The following is a 16,307-nucleotide window of genomic DNA, read 5'->3' on the forward strand; positions in this document are numbered from 1 at the left end:
CGATTCACGCGTACGAGGAACAGCTTCTTGAATGTCGGAAGGCAACAGCTCCTCTACCTAAGACTACTTTACTCGTTGTACTATTGCTTCAAGCTGTCGCTGTAAAGCGCATGGAAGAATTTGCTGTAGCAGGCGTCGTACCCGCCGAGGCACTTGTTGACGCTGCATCAGACAAAGAGAAGAGGTCACCGCGCAAGTCAACACGCTCGCGTCATCCCTACCTCTCCGGCAACTACTGGCCGCAACCGCGGGAGCTACATCTTGTGCCTTGTACTGTAGAAGGACAGATCCCAGCTTGTCTTGCTGGCGGACAATTTGTACGCAATGGTCCGAATGCTGCATTGCCACCGGCCGAGGGTGAGAACTATCACATGTTTGACGGAGATGGCATGATTCATGGCGTTTACTTTCAAGAACAAGCGGATGGGAATGTAGTTCCGCTATACATCAACAAGTATGTCAGAACAGACATTTTCCTTGCAAGCAGCTACTGGGGCCTCAACCTTCTGCCGAGTATCGCATCGCTGATTGATCCTCTTTCCACAACAGTGAGGATTCTGCAGTCTATCATCAGATCAGGCGCGATAGCGTTCCTCTCTGGCTCAACGCGTCTGTCAACAGCAAACACTTCTCTTGTCTTTCACGATCGTCGACTCTTGGCGACCTGCGAGAGTGGTCCACCGATGCACGTCAACGCGCCAGAATTAGAGACGATTGACTGGCATACCTTCCCAGACGACGCTGGCCGTGGTCTCTCTCGTGTTCAAGGTAGTTCGAGCGAGTGGATTACCGGCCATCCAAAAGTTGATCCCGTCAGTGGCGAATTGCTCATGTTTGGGTACGACATTTTTCAGCTCTTCAATCCACACATACGACTCTCCATCCTCGACAGCCAGGGTGTTCACAAACACTTTCAGAAGCCGGTCTATCTGCAATCTGCAAAACCCAAAATGATGCATGACTTTGCCATCACACAAAAGCATGTGCTTATCATGGATCTGCCACTCACAATGTCCCCGTTCAATGTGGCAACCGCGAAACCGATGCTATTCTTTGATGCTAATCTCATTTCCAAATTTGGAGTCCTTCAACGAGATGACCCAGATCAGATCGTTTGGTTCGAAACTGAGAGCTGCATGATCTTCCACACCGTCAATGCATGGGACGACTACAACGAAGCTGGCCAACTGGTTGCCTTCTGCCTTGTTGCCTGTCGCTTCAAGGGCGCGAAGTTGGTCTATGCTGCTGGTGCGATAGAGATGCCACAGACTGGAGAAGATGTGGTTCACTTGTACTACTACCGATTCGACTTGACAACACACAAAATCAGCCACGAATACGCTTTGTGCGATTTTCCCATCGAGTATCCTTCCATCAATACACAAAAGCTCAGCTTGCGCAATCAATATGCATATGGGGCGAGTATGCGCGAAGGTAGTTTCGACACAGCCTTGAATGGCGCTCAAATTGATGTCATTGTCAAGTGCGATATACAGGCGTTGATTCAAGAGCCACCTACCGGTGTGAAGGTGGCGACGTCCAATGCGCCGCCAAAAATGAAGCATGTTACAACTCTACTATTGCCACAAGGCTGTTATGCGAGCGAGGCGACATTTGTCTCGAGAGACCCTGCTGACAAAACACTCGACGAAGACGATGGCTACCTGCTTCTACACGTGTATGACGAAACTACACAAGATGAGTATGGTGATGCCCCTGATGATATCGGGTCGGAAGTCTGGGTCGTTTGCGCGAAGACCCTGATTCTCCCGCCATTGGCAAAGATCAAGCTACCCCAACGCGTTCCATATGGCTTGCACGGATTATGGGTTTCTGGTCAACAGATTGCGCTTCAACGTGATGCCACGTTCAACACCAAGACCGGAACCATGCAATCGACAAGAGCTACGCGCGATCAGACATCTGTGTCGCTCATTGCCAGTTTCTACAAATGGTCCGCTATTTGGGCTGGAAAGTCGGCTCTCCATGGCGTCTCTAATGGAAGATTCGCCATCAGCATGTTGTTGTCCGCTGTGCTGGCGGTGTTGTTGACATACCGAGCGTTGACTATACTGCTTCAAGCAATGAAGCATCTGACCTGTACGGTCTGAACTTATAACTACATATTTCCAACACATAATTGTATTTGATAAGCGTAGATTGGCACTGATGGCAGTTGAGCTACTTTTCTCCTACCTTTGACCTCTGTACAAGACCGGGTGATCAGGGCCGTTGCCACTGATGTCGACTAGTGCATATGAGGTAGAGCAGATAGCACAATCAGGGACAACTATGACCAAGAACGAGACTATCAAGCCCTACTGTATCCTGTCGCTCGTAAGCACTATTTGTAGCTTACACCCATTTGCAACACTGCGTTGTGGCCGAGGCTGAAGGGGGTGTCGCGTTTGTCGCATCTGAATCATGTCACTCGCGCGGCCCACCGCCTACTGCATCATGGCCTAGCTTGGTTGTTGGTTGTACTTGCTTGAGTACTTGAGCGACCTGCGAACTTCTCTTCTGTCAACAACGTCGTCCTGCCCGATTCATCTCTCAATAAGAACGTCTGCTTCTGAATCGCGTTGCACTGAGCATCAAGCAGCACGACCCGAGTGGGCCTATCGCTTGAGGTGCGGGCAGGCTCTGCTTCGCTACAACCTCATGACGCTCTATCCACCAGCAGATCTACGGCTCTCTATTGAAGATGACACAGAAGAATGCCCGGGAGAGCAATACGATCAGCACGATGACGACCATACATCAGGAAGCATGGCAGAAGGGAAGCGTCGACGCATAACGAAAGCGTGTGAGTAAGTGTCAATCGCGAAGAATCAATAGCCCTCTTCTGACCTTACACAGTCGTTGCCGATTGAAGAAGGTGCGATTTGATGTATGGTCACATTTCGCGCGTTGACGGACTAACTAATCTGATAGGGAGAGACTCCATGCAGCAATTGCCTGCTTTACAGCAAGATGTGCCATTTTACAACCGTTGTCAAGAAGAGAGCAATATCGCGCACTGTTAAATACACCCAGGATCTTGAAACCAGACTAGGCAAGATGGAAATCCTTCTCAAACGGTTCTTGCCCGACTTCGAAATGACGGATGAAGCTATCGATGAGGCAATTCAGAAGAGAGCCCTAACTCGTGCCTCGCTGCAGTCGCCCAGGTCTTCTGGTTGCGACAAGGACGTCTCGGATGAGGATGTATCTTGCTCCCACATCAGGTCCTCACAAATCTCCGACGACGAGTTGGCGCAGAAGATGGGTCACTTGTGGCATGACAACGAATCAGAGTACGAGGATGCCCAATATTCAGGGGCCGCATCCAGCTATGCTCCTCTCGTGGACGTGCGCAAGACCACTCATAATTTGACAGGCAACGATTTCTTTGCAAAACGCTTCAACGGCTATCGACAGCGCCTGAATGAGCAGGAACGCATCATGTGGCAAAAAATGGATTCGTTGCTTGATGTCAGCGCAAACAAGAAGGTTGAACAATTTCTTGCGTCTGTTCCGGGCCCAAGAGCCTGCAAGCGCTACGTTGATTGCTACTTCTCAACATTCCATGCAGAATTTGCTTGCATCGACCAGCGCCATTTCATGAGCTCGCTTGACCATACCACGTGGCAACCAAAGAAATTACAGGATATGTCTTTCCTGAGTCTATACCTCCTGGTACTATCTTTTGGGCTGCAACTTAGTAAACAAGGGACCCTCGTGAACAAGAACTTCCTCGAGGGATTTGAGGCCCTGGTCTGGTTCAATCTCGCCAGGAGCATTATATTCAACTTCAGGGAATATGGCAATTTCACTTATCTTCAATGTACGATCCTGTTTGCTCTCTATCTCGAGCGACTTGGGCATAGAAAAGAGCTGTGGATACTTGGTGACCTCCTTGTGAGGAATGCGCAGCTCATGGGTTTGCACCGTCGCTTTGAGGACCCTTGCATGAGTTCGAGGACGAAGGAGGTGCGTAAGCGGTGTTGGTGGATTATCTATGAACTCGATGACCGTTTGACGTCAGTGAGTGGCAATCCGACTGCTGTCAACGATCTTGAATGTGACCAAGAGCTTCCGGCGCTCACAGAAGAGGAGATTGCAGACTACCATGGTGTGCGCTTCAAGGATGGGCAGCCATTCAGCTGCCTTGTTGCGAATATACAGCTTACTCAAATCAACCACCAGATCCGACGGAAGCTGTACAGTGTGGATGCGATTCAGCATTTGTCGTCAGAACAGGTCCAACAAATCGTTGACGAGATCGACGTCCAGCTTCTTGCCTTTGCCGAAAATCTGCCAGATGAACACAGACCAGGAGACAGCCGCGAAACAAGACAACAGCCCCGACATGCTGAGGAACACATTCGGAACTTCATCGATAAAGATACTGCTTTCAAGCGTAGTCTTGTTCGAGAGTGCTACCTGATTCCGGGTCTGCGTCTTGCATATCTTCAAACTGTCATGCTTCTACATCGTCGCAATGCACAGCCTTCTGATTCAACAAAGTCTGATCAACATGACAAGTCGCTTCCTGCCAATCCAGATTTCAATTTGTCCGAACGTGCCTCATCAGCTTACTCGTCACGTTCAATCACTATGCAAGCAGCTCGTGCAATCATATATGAGCTCTGCAATCGTGTGCCGTTCATCATGACAACTTTGACAAACGCGCACATACTGTTGGCGCGATTCGCTCAGCCGGCCTCCTTGGTGATCTTCAATGATATCATTCGGCATCCATCATCATCCTCTGCGCTAGCAGATCTGGATTTGCTTAGTTCAATACATACAGCCTTCGTCGAACATCACGCAAGGTTTCCACCGGCTGAAGATGACAACATTCCGAGACAAATGCAATCTGGCCTCATGACACGAATCATGCCTGAGGCTCTTGGAGAATTATATGGAGTCGCTGCGTTGATGATTAAGCAGGCAGAGTTGTCACGGTCCGCTGACAGACCTGGGACTGTGAGTTGCAACGACCCACCTCTTTTCGCAGATCTGCAGGCCTTGCTCCAATCTGGCCAGGCGACTGATCCACGCTACTTTGGTCAGGACGGATTTGATCAGATGGCGGCGCACCTGACGTGGGCACCAAGCTTGGATCATCTCGCTGAGTCTGATCAGCCATATCGCCATGACTGGTCAGCATTTCGCACATACGGTCATGCCCGTGAGGGCTGCGACGGCCAAATATTTTCTGACACGACACAACTCACTAATCTTGCCACCCCGTACGAGTCTTCTGCTGGTCTTGCAGTTTCATCTTTTACTGGTGATGACCAGTCGCAACAAGCGATCACTGGACACTTACAGCAGCATGTACAGAAGCCTTTTGCTGGCAATAGTCAGCCGCAAACTATGGCTGGCACGCTTCGAGATGACAATGATGTTCAAAATCTCTGGCACACCTTCTACTCCTATCAGCAACAATAGAATGAGCGCTTGCCTGTCTTTTCTTGTCTAATTGACCAGCTTCTGTTGAAAGCAAATGTAGGTAGAAGTAATTGCATGATATATATTGCCAACCCATCTCGCAGAGTGTCCATGACTCCCAGCGGCGCCTCTTTCACTCGCTAACATGCAGACGACAACTACTGCGTCCTTCGCTCCGGCTGGGCTCTAACGCCTGTATGGAGCTCGTAGCTTTCAATGAGAAGCAAAAGGCTATTGTCAAGCATGCCCAAAGCTCGTACAAAAAGGGCAAAAGGCCTGCGCAAGTTCTTGATGAGGACATCTATGTGGACAGCTTGTCGCACATTATCAAGCGCGACTTTTTTCCAGGTCTTGAAACTCACTCGAGTAGTCAGATAGAAGATTCTCGACACAGCGGTAGTATTAGACCGTCTAGCACACGAATGCGCACGCCTCACTTTGCTCAAGAGGTTACCACCGATGAGGCTCCGGGAAACAGTGACAAGCGACCAGCTTCATCTCTCTCTCTTGACCGCTTTCAAGCTCGCTATACCAGTGAAGACAATGCTTCATTTCAAGAGATTCTGGACGAAGGCAACCTTGCTCGAAGGGAGAAGTACTCTTGGCTATACAAGGACAACAAAACTTATTCAGTCAATACTGAATATCACGAAGAGCGACAGGCCTTGCAAGTCGAAGCTCAAGAAAAGCAACTTGTCAAATCATCAGACAGGCAGTCCATTCGTCATTCGCATCCTCGCAATGCTCTCATGTTCACGCATACTGGATTAGATCCCGACGATGAACAATCGTTGCAAGTTTCGCATCAACCGCAAATCAATCATGCCGCGACAGCACTTCCCGATGCGACCAAAACCTCGGCTCCAGGGAGCCCGTCGGCAAGCCTTATTGAGCGTGCCATTCAGGGCGATGTCGAGCCAGATGAACCACATGTAGGTGGCTTCACTTTTGTTGCGACACCATTGCCGCAAGCACAAAATCGCAAGCCATTTGAAGCAGAGAATCAGACCCGTGGAGGTGCATTCAAGCTGCCTGAAGCGCATCCGCACGAAGCGACGCTTGATCGGTTGACGAGAGATATCAAGCGCAAGGGTAGCCAGACGCCCAAGGCTTCTCCACTTGCTCGCCTTTCGAACGCAACTCCAAAATTCAAAAGCAGCCCAGTGGTCAGACGGTCCATGTTGACTCCTGCCGCTAGCAGAATGCTGGGCAAACAGGGTTCCAGCTCTCTTCGAGACAGTCTGACCACCCCTAAAACAAGACCTCATTGATGACCTCATGGTGCGCTCGAGCGAGTTTCTACGTGGCCATCTGAAATATGCATGCTGGCTAATTTCTGAAGACCGCACCGATTTGTTCGGCGTCCAGCCGCGTCCTTCTGCATGACTGGCCATTACCTAGGAAGCTCAAGCTTGGCTCTGTATCATTCGCTGCAGCTGTTCGGTAAGAGGATCTAATCAGCGTCGATTTTGTCATTGATCTCTTGGCATACCAACTCGTCGGTATTGCCGGCAGAAACTAAGCGCGTTCCCCACAATTCATCGCGATCGCGAGTCTCAATCAATTGCATTGTTGCAACCAGTACTATACCTTGCTCTGTCCTCGACCGCTACCACTGAATGCCTTCCCTACTGACCAAGGTCGCCATCGGAGCACTAGGAGCAGCCTATCTCGATGCCAAATTATTCCTTGCTGCCGATATGCGCAAAATTTTGGAAGGCTATACTAGCCTAAAGGGAGCAAAAGCAGTGGTCGAAGCTGAGCGCGACCATTGCTCGGCTTACCAGGCCATCGATCTCCTTCCAAGGGACCGCGATAATGAGGAAGCCATGGCTTTTGAGGGGCGTCGATGGACACGATCGCAAATGCGAAGACAAATTGCACGCATAGGCAACGAGTTACTCGCAAAGGGCATTAAGAACCGTGACAACGTTGTCGTACTGCTCAATAACAGCCCTGAGTTTGTCTTCCTCTTCTGGGCCATGCTCAGGCTTGGTATCATTCCTGTACTTGTTAATACTTCACTTGGAAAAGACCGGCTGCGCAGCTGTGTGGTCATGACGCATCCAGTCGCCGTCATCACTAGCTACGAGTTGCTTGGTGGCCTGGTTGAGTCGTTGCAAAACGACGAGCTGCTGTCCAAGGTGATCGTCTACGATTACAATACTTATCCGGCAAGCCCTTTCGATCATGTCATTGTGCACGATCAGCTACCAGACAATGACAGCGGAGATGTATGGGTCAAGCCGAGCGTCAAGAAACATGAAACGGCCATGATGCTGTTCACGTCCGGCTCTACAGGCCTCCCCAAAGCCTCTTCTATCCCAGCTCATTTTACGCTGATGTGTAGCTTGCGACAGGAATTCTTGACCGACGACACAATGTATCTGTGCCTGCCACTATTTCATGGTACAGCAACGCTCATCGGCCTGATCGGGGCAACCTCCTCTCGTCTAGTCCTCGCACGCCGATTCTCAAGCCGTCAATTTTGGCAAGATGTGCGAGCAGAGCGCTGCACAGTCACCCTGTACATTGGCGAGATGATTCGCTACCTACTTCAGCAGCCTGAAAATCCTCTTGATAGCAAGAACGACATGCGCATGTTTTATGGACTCGGGCTTGGCTCGCCAAGTGACTGGAATGAGTTTCGTCGCCGATTCGATATTCCATGTATTGTCGAGTATTACGGTTCAACGGAGGGGACTGGAACTTTCACCAATCGCAACTATAATAGCCTTGGCGCTGGTAAATGTGGCCACAAAGGTCCATTACTTCGTGCCATTGATAGCCGAGTCATTCTCGTGCGGCACGATCTGGCCACCGGCGAGCTCATTCGGGAAAAAGATGGCCTTTGTCGCAAAGTAGCTCTCAACGAACCTGGTGAGGCTTTGACAATGGTTGACGACCTCTTTCGACCACACGACTACTGGGACAATGCAAAGGCCAATAATGAAAAGGTCGTGCGCAATGTTCTCAAACAAGGCGATGCCTATGTGCGCATGGGCGATCTCTTAGCTTACGACAATGACGGGTTTGTTGGCTATCTGGACAGACTTGGCGATTCATATCGTGTTAAAGGCCACAATGTCTCGACCACAGAAATCGAGGTTGTCATTCGACGCCATCCGTTACTCGAGACTGCCAGTGTCTATCCAATCAAGAATCAAGGCATGATGGCTCTGGTGTTCAAGCAAGGAACCGATCCAGAGGCTTACTCAAGTGCCGTCAACGGTATGGAAGCATTTATGCGTGAGGCGGGCTTACCAGCATATATGCTACCGCGCTACTGCCGCGTCGTCGATCAAGTAGACGTGACTTCGACTTTCAAGATGGTGAAGGTGGCGCTCAAGGCGGCGGGTACAGAAGGGGACCATGTATATGAGCTTTCAAGAGGCAACGGCTACAAACCACTTGCTTCCGCCAAACTGTAGATGCTAGATATGCTAGATTCGATATCTTGCCATCACCAGAACAGCGAGGCAGAAAAGACAACGTCCCTCTTGATGAGCTCCCTGCAAGTCTCTAGCTTCGTGTACATGGCCGCATCACCAACCGTCTTTGCTGCACTCTGGCACTCTCTGAGCACCTCGTCTAGGCGAACAATGCAACGAACGATCGTCCCCTCGAGCACATCCGTCAATTCAGTAATCTGACCAAAAGAAAGTCCTCGTGCCCATTCGTAGCAGACTTCCATAAGCCCAAAGCGTGGGCTATCTTCAAAGTTATCACCGGAACCAGCTGTCAAGACTTGATGATGTTCTTGCACTTCGTTCACCCGCCTAGCCATGGCGATGACCATGTCTTTGCCTTGTTGTAGGTGAGGCGTAAGGTTTGGCTCATTATCAGTGCGCTCTTCAAACACGAAAGCAGAAAGCAGGGCTACAATCTCTTCGCATTCAAACTCGGCAAGAGCATTGTCGAGGATCAGCTCAGTGAGGATGAGTTCATGTGCAGAGTTGATTTCGCATGCGACACGGCCTTTCAATTGAACAGCATGCGTAGCATCAATAAAGCCTAGATCCTGCAGGACCATGACCCGCTGCTCATAGTCCGGCAGGAGTTCGAGATTTTGATTTGACAAGTTGGACTTGAGCAAAAGAATCTGTTGATTGAGCATGTACTCTTCCTGGCAGAACCGATATTGCTTCACAAGGTCTTCTTCTTGCAATGCTTGGCTTGTCTCAATCTCGAAACGCAAGGCTTCCAGTGCCTTGAGCTGTTCGCCAAAGTTCAAATCGCGAATCTTGGTCATATCCATTGCATCCAGCGCTGGATCTTGCATGTCACTCATGCCGATCATCTGTTCCTGTGCAGCATCCCAAGCGGATTTGATCCGCTGTCTTATAGCCATAGGATCTAACTTCAGGACTGTCTTTGTCATCCAGTTGATGGCAGACATGGGAACAATGTCAAGCTGCAAACCTTCAACAGTTAACTTGTGCATAGCATGTCGGAGCACAGGCACAAATGGAAGCAAGTCGCTTTCCCGCTTGCCGCCCGTTTTTTTAGCGAGCAGAACAGTAAATGTACGCTCTCTTGGGGTTGAGGTAGAGGCTTCGCCAACGAGAACAGCCAACGTGCGAGGTGCGTCAGCCGTCTGAACGACAATCACGCGACCAGCGCCAAAGTATCGTCGACCAGCATGTTGATAGGCCAGCGGAAACAGCTTACTTTGCAGTTCTTGAAAGCGGATGCAGGCATCATGCAATTTGCGAACCGCAGGTTTGATTTGTTCGCCTCTTTCGCTTTGCAAGAGTGTCAACTTCTTTTGAGAAGCCTCCACCAGGCGTTGCTGCTCAGGGAGAAGCGTCTGACTAGCATTCTCACTGAAGGACCTCCGAATCATTTCTTCAATCTGCAAAGTCTCTACACGCAAAAGATTCAAGATCATGTTGTACGTCAACCTGAATTGACTCGAAAGCTTAAAGGGCTGACCAAGAAGCATGGTTGACAGGGTCGACTGATCAGGCGCTTCATCGCCACAAGCAATGATGACTGTACCTGTTGGGTCAAGGCCTCGACGACCGGCACGGCCGGCCATTTGTGTGTATTCTCCAGGCGTCAAGTCGCGGAAACCATGACCATCATGCTTCCGAACACCGGAAAAGACGACAGACTTGGCAGGCATGTTGACACCCATGGCAAACGTTTCTGTCGCAAACAAGACTTTCACCAGAGTGCGTGAAAACAGAATTTCGACCATTTCCTTGACAATGGGCAATAGTCCTCCATGATGCACAGCGATACCACGCGACAGCAGTTCCTTCATGCGAATGATTTGTGGCAAGGATCGGTCTTCGAAGCGCAAGCGAGCCAATGCTTTCTCAATCGTGATGTGAATCTGACTCTTCTCCACGGATGTGCAAAGATCAATGTTGGAGAGAATGCCAGCATTCTCCTCGCATCGCTTTTTGCTAAAGACAAAGATGACACAGGGTAGCAGCTTAGCCTTGTTGAGATGTCCAACCAGGTGGATCCATATGTTACGATCGTGCCGTTCCATTGTTTTCATGGTACCACCCCGAACGAAAGGCTGAGTACCACCACGCGTAGCAGCGCCGCCGCGAGCCTGACCGGAGCCACGATTGGCACCTCGTCCACGACCTGTCGCTACAACAGGTTTCGCCTCCTTGTTTCGCACAAGTGCACCCGTTGCCTCTTTATAGCCAATTGCATTCCACTTTTTGTCTGCATCAACAATCTTGAACATCTTTTTGTTTGCATAGAGATAGTGCTCGAGTGGAATAGGACGCTTCAATGTTGAAATCACATAGATGTCCTTTTGCTTTGTTCTGCCAACCCAATTGGCAAACTCAAAGGTGTTGGGTACAGTAGCCGATAGTAAGATGAGCGTAATATGCTCAGGCAGCATGATGATGACTTCCTCCCAAACGACACCACGTTCTTGATCATTGACGTAGTGTACCTCATCAAAGATGACGAACTCGACGTCTCGGATGAGGTCAGCTCCACGGTATAGCATGGACCGCAGAATTTCAGTCGTCATGATGAGGCAGGTGGCTTCTGGGTTGAGCTGGACATCTCCCGTAAGAATACCGACACTATCAAAAGTCTGGCGGAAATCTCGATACTTTTGATTCGACAGGGCCTTGATAGGTGATGTGTAGATAGCACGCGTCATGTGCTTCTCTGCAAGCGCAATGGCATACTCTGCCACAACAGTCTTTCCAGCTGATGTATGTGCCGCCACAAAGACGCACTCTGCCTGCTCCAGGTGATACACTGCCTCTTTCTGAAAGGTATCGAGCTCAAAGGGATGCTCATACGCCAACTCTGGCACCAATTCCCGGAAATTGTCCATCGGTCGGTTGACATCGACCATGTGCGCCCACAACTTTTCCTTGGGCTTCCTGATCCGCGTCGCTGGCTGCAGTGTCGGCATTGTGATTTCTGCTGGTAAGAAGTCATCCACCTCTTCAACTGCCGAGGTCTCGGGCTCCGGTGTCTTTCCACCCGGCGAAGAGCGTTCAGCTTGCTTGATGCTTTTGAGCATGGGTAGATCCCATTTGGTGAAGTCGGGACCAGATTCCCCATCCTTCGCCGGTATTTCAACGGTTGGCATGCCGGGAGCTTGGTTTCTATAGCTGAGATCATTGATGGATAGTTGAGCAAGCTTTTCGGCATTGTCTAACTGCTTACTGATTGTCGCATCAATTGCAAGGCCACCAGGCGCAAAGGGAAAGAAGTTGCCTTTGCCCCGTACGAATGCATCTCTTGGAGCTGGTTCTCGTCGAAAAGATGAACTGTTGTCAGGTCTGAGACTATTGATAGGTTCTAGCTTTTCTTCATGCCCGACAATCTCGCCACTGAGTCCACGTCTTTTGAACTTGAGTGTCCGCTTAAGAGACAGATCTGGGATATGGAAGAGGTCAAGAGATGTAGGTTCATAAGACCAGACCGATTGTAGCTGCTGCAAAAGCGAGTCATTAAATTTTGTGGGTGGTCTCAAGAAATGAGCTTCGACCTGTTTTCGGACAGTCTCTGGTGTTTTATCTATGCTCTGAGGTGTCAAGATATCAGCTGAAAGGTCATCTCTACGCTGCTGGAAGAGCTTGATTGCATTTTCCTGCTCACTCATTCGGCAGCGAGTGGTGATGGGATGTCTGCTGCTGCTTGAAGTGAAAGACGTCAGTTGGCGCAGAAGATTCACATGCGCCACAGGAGCGACATGGTCGGGCAAACGCGACTCTTGAGCACAGATATAAAGTGTCTTGTCTTCTGCAGTCCGGCAATACACAATGGATGCAGCAGATAGTCAATTGAACCTTGCACTAAGCCAGATTGACAAACTGTTCGAGCCGAGTCCAGCATTGCGCATCCTTCTCAGTGCCAATGAAGAGGCTCTCTTGCAAGAGTCTGACAATGGCAAAGCTACGCCTGATCTGATCGCCTACATAGCCAAACAATTACGTGCCATCAAGGGCCGCAAAGAGCTGGATGAGATATTGAATGCGCATCCACGACTAGGTGCCAAGAAGGTGGACTCGGACAGTTCAAAAGCAGAACAAGCATCCCTGCAGGGCTCTTCCGAGGAGGCAGAAAGACTAGGCAAGCTGAATGACAAGTATGAGGCGGCCTTCCCCGGTTTGCGCTACGTGGTGTTTGTCAATGGGCGGTCGCGTGATGTGATTATGGCAGACATGGAGCGGCGGATCAAGGCAGGGAATCGAGAGGCAGAGGTGGAGACGAGTATTCAGGCGATGCAGGACATAGCGATGGACAGGCTACGCTCTTTGTAATTGCTGGTGCGGTGGAGTGCTTCAAATCTGATAAATGCGGGAAGATTAGAACTACGCGCTTGACAGATCTGAAAACAAGCAGCTGCTACAACCTCGCGATGAGCAACGGGAAATGAGAAGAGCATGGCAACATCCTATGCGCCGCTCGTCGATCCGCTAGGCTCCGTTCGAAGCTACGGTGCCGCTATATCCAGGCGAACGCGCACCGCCTCCATGGATGCGCAGCGCACACTCCGCGAAACACCCTCTATCATCAACTTTCACCCTAGTCGACGGACTAAACCACGTTCGCAGTCTGAATCTTATGAAGCTTATGAACCATTGAGGCGGCAGAGTCTTGCGACGTCAGTTGCTTCAAGCGACAATGCTGAGGAAGCACTACTAAGTGATGAGGAGCTGCTGGATGATACAGAAGAAGGTGCGCTGTTGCTCGATGACAGCCCATACGCTGAAGTGCGTGCGTGCGTCAGCAATCAAGACGATCATACCTTACAAGCGGACACGATGCGCATGTGGTGTCTTGCACTCGCCTTTGTCGTGACTGGAAGTGCTGTCAATCTGTTTTTCTCCCTCAGATTCCCAGCCGTGGCCATTACAGCACTATTGGCCCAATTATTGTCGCATCCTATAGGAATCGCGTGGACTCGGTATATGCCGGACATCACGATTCCCCTCATCCATGTTCGAGTCAATGACCCGGACCATCCTTGGAACGTAAAGGAACACACATGTGTCTTTGTCGCTGCCAACGTCTCATTTGCATTTGCATTCGCAACAGATGTCTTGACGGAACAGATCAAATTTTATGGCATGAAGCCGTCGCTCAGTTACTCAATTGCACTGGTCATTTCGACACAAGTCATCGGCTATACATTTGCTGGGCTTACACGGCATTGGCTAGTCACGCCGAGTTCCATGATTTGGCCAGCGACTCTGGTCAATTGTGCTCTCTTCCAAGTGCTACATCCTCAACGTCTTGGTGCAGGCGAACACATCAGCCTCGACTCGCAATCCACTACAAAAGAAGGTGGGCTAACACGGACGCGCTTCTTTGTCTTGCTCTGTGGTGCGGCATTCCTGTGGGCTTTCGTGCCGTCCTTCTTTGTCCCTGGCTTGAGCTACTTTGGCATAGTCACTTGGTTCTTTCCGAAGCAAAAGACCATCAATACCATCTTCGGTGTTCGGAGTGGCATGGGCATATTGCCGTTTACCTTTGACTGGGCACAAATCTCCTTCACCGGTTCTCCCATCCTTGTTCCAGCCTGGGCAGCCCTCAACGCCCTCTTTGGTGTAGCGTGTATGCTGTGGATCATGGCACCGCTCCTTTATTTTACCAATTCCTTTGGCTCTGCATTTTTGCCCTTTGCAGACAGTAATGTCTTTGACAATACGGCACAGCACTACAACGTCTCCCGCATCATTACCCCTGAGGTGACATTTTCAAAGGAAGCTTATGAAGCGTATTCGCCACTTTATCTGACAGCGTCATACATCATGAGCTACGTGGCAGCGTTTGCTAGCTTGTCAGCACTTGTCGTTCACTGCTATCTTTTTTACAAGGACGACATTATCCGTCAATGGCAAGCCAGCAAAACAGAATTGAGTAGTCGCACGGGAGATGTTCATTCACGTCTGATGAGACGGTATCCAGATGTCGACAACCGTGCCTACCTGGCCATCTTTGTCCTTTGTCTGCTCTTGGCTCTTTGGGTTGTTGCCCATGAATTTGTTGGATTGCCGTGGTATGGGCTCCTATTGGCGCTGTGTCTGTGTGGCGTGTTTTTCGTACCGACAGGCATCATCTCTGCGATTGCAGCGCAAAACACATCCACGGCACTGCTCTGCCAATTAATTTGTGGTGTTGTCTTTCCCGGTCGTCCGATTGCCAATCTGGTCTTTCTCAACTTTGGCTATGTTTCCGGCATGCAAGGGATTCGCTTTGCGTCAGACATGAAGATTGGCGCGTACATGAAGATTCCACCGAGGTTGTTGTTCAAAGTACAGTTGATTGCAACGCTTCTCGGCTCACTCGTACAAGTTGGCGTTCTCAAGTTTTTGCTCGCTTCAGTACCGAATATCTGTACGATGGATGCACCGAATGGATTGACCTGTCCTATTGCACGCATCCATTTCAACTCCTCCATCATTTGGGGACTCATTGGACCAGGCCGTTTATTTGGACGTGATGCACTCTACAGACCCATCATGTATGCCTTTGCACTTGGTGCAATCTTGCCGATTCCCATCTACTATATGAGTCGACGTAGCAAGGGCAAGGACTCGGTTTGGAATTACTGTAATGTACCAGTGATGCTCAGTGCAATGACATGGGTCCCACCTGCTGGTGGCCTCAATTTCTCATCTTGGGCACTTGTTGGGTATCTAAGTAATCACGTCTTGAAGAGGCGACGCCCTGATCTATGGGGTAAGTACAATTTTGTGGCCTCTGCAGCATTGGATATGGGCTTAGCATCTGCATTGGTTGTTGGGTTTTTCAGCTTGGTGTATACGAATGTGCTGAAGGACTATGGGCTGGAGTTTGGAAAGCAGGTGTACAAGCAGACGTGTGACTGGCAAGGATGTACGCGCCTGCCATTGCCGGAGAGGGGATTCTTTGGCCGAGATGTGTGGTAACGTTGGTCCAGTGGTTGCTTTCTATCTGATTGCTGGGCGGGAATTGGAAGAAGAGCGAGGGAGTACAAACACTACTGACCATGCGCTCGCCTATATGCCGCGTATCTCAGAAGACCCATTCAGGCTCCACATTTGCTCCTAGTTCCTCAGTGTATACCTCCGTTGGTCCTCTCAGACTCCTCTGTATCCTTGCCAAAGACAACAGCCGCTCTTTTCTGCATCAGCTGATGAAACTCCCCATTTCGATGCACTCGCCGCAACTTCGTGGGAAACAGAAAGCTCCTCAGCAGCCTACAAAAGATGAACCCAGCTCGCATCAGGTTCATGCGACGACACCTGCTTGCTGCGTCTGACGCGTTACAGCAGCTTCAAGTCTCAGGTTGGCTTGCTGAACGGCGTATATTGGATGTAATCTGTGGCGGGGGAGTATTGACAGAATAGATAGCTCGTTTTGTCGGTCAGGTTTCGGGATCG

General features: G+C 50.1%; 7 protein-coding genes across 7 annotated transcripts; 6 read left to right on the forward strand and 1 right to left on the reverse strand.

Moving 5' to 3' along the window:
* The first annotated feature begins 7 nt into the window (after window positions 1-7).
* BCR37DRAFT_381303 (carotenoid oxygenase) lies at window positions 8-2,181 on the forward strand. The gene has a single exon (XM_040869663.1). It carries the CDS (start codon window positions 111-113, stop codon window positions 2,109-2,111), a length of 2,001 nt encoding a protein of 666 aa, XP_040724004.1. The 5' UTR covers window positions 8-110; the 3' UTR covers window positions 2,112-2,181.
* Window positions 2,182-2,435: 254 nt separating this feature from the next.
* On the forward strand, window positions 2,436-5,543 carry BCR37DRAFT_369622 (fungal-specific transcription factor domain-containing protein). The gene is made up of 3 exons (XM_040868316.1): window positions 2,436-2,810; window positions 2,860-2,890; window positions 2,935-5,543. Exons 1-3 carry the CDS (start codon window positions 2,662-2,664, stop codon window positions 5,437-5,439), a joined length of 2,685 nt encoding a protein of 894 aa, XP_040724005.1. The 5' UTR covers window positions 2,436-2,661; the 3' UTR covers window positions 5,440-5,543.
* Window positions 5,544-5,555: 12 nt separating this feature from the next.
* Window positions 5,556-6,884, forward strand: BCR37DRAFT_76468 (nuclear protein Es2-domain-containing protein). Its single transcript, XM_040872476.1, has one exon. It carries the CDS (start codon window positions 5,637-5,639, stop codon window positions 6,708-6,710), a length of 1,074 nt encoding a protein of 357 aa, XP_040724006.1. The 5' UTR covers window positions 5,556-5,636; the 3' UTR covers window positions 6,711-6,884.
* BCR37DRAFT_76467 (uncharacterized protein) lies at window positions 6,885-8,886 on the forward strand. Its single transcript, XM_040872475.1, has one exon. The coding sequence runs from the start codon at window positions 7,059-7,061 to the stop codon at window positions 8,868-8,870; it is 1,812 nt and encodes a 603-aa protein (XP_040724007.1). The 5' UTR covers window positions 6,885-7,058; the 3' UTR covers window positions 8,871-8,886.
* Window positions 8,887-8,902: 16 nt separating this feature from the next.
* On the reverse strand, window positions 8,903-12,538 carry BCR37DRAFT_349241 (antiviral helicase SKI2; the record flags this gene model as incomplete). Its single annotated transcript, XM_040867911.1, has 2 exons — window positions 8,903-11,905; window positions 12,014-12,538. The coding sequence occupies 2 exons, from the start codon at window positions 12,536-12,538 to the stop codon at window positions 8,903-8,905; spliced, it is 3,528 nt and encodes a 1,175-aa protein (XP_040724008.1).
* A 160-nt stretch (window positions 12,539-12,698) lies between these two features.
* BCR37DRAFT_393954 (Oxo-4-hydroxy-4-carboxy-5-ureidoimidazoline decarboxylase) lies at window positions 12,699-13,199 on the forward strand (the record flags this gene model as incomplete). Its single annotated transcript, XM_040871384.1, has 1 exon — window positions 12,699-13,199. The coding sequence occupies one exon, from the start codon at window positions 12,699-12,701 to the stop codon at window positions 13,197-13,199; it is 501 nt and encodes a 166-aa protein (XP_040724009.1).
* Window positions 13,200-13,322: 123 nt separating this feature from the next.
* BCR37DRAFT_403153 (OPT oligopeptide transporter protein-domain-containing protein) lies at window positions 13,323-15,833 on the forward strand (the record flags this gene model as incomplete). Its single annotated transcript, XM_040871974.1, has 2 exons — window positions 13,323-13,584; window positions 13,612-15,833. 2 exons carry the CDS (start codon window positions 13,323-13,325, stop codon window positions 15,831-15,833), a joined length of 2,484 nt encoding a protein of 827 aa, XP_040724010.1.
* Between the last annotated feature and the right edge of the window lie 474 nt (window positions 15,834-16,307).

Source organism: Protomyces lactucae-debilis, assembly GCF_002105105.1.
Source record: "Protomyces lactucae-debilis strain 12-1054 chromosome Unknown BCR37scaffold_14, whole genome shotgun sequence".
Lineage (NCBI taxonomy): Eukaryota > Fungi > Ascomycota > Taphrinomycetes > Taphrinales > Protomycetaceae > Protomyces > Protomyces lactucae-debilis.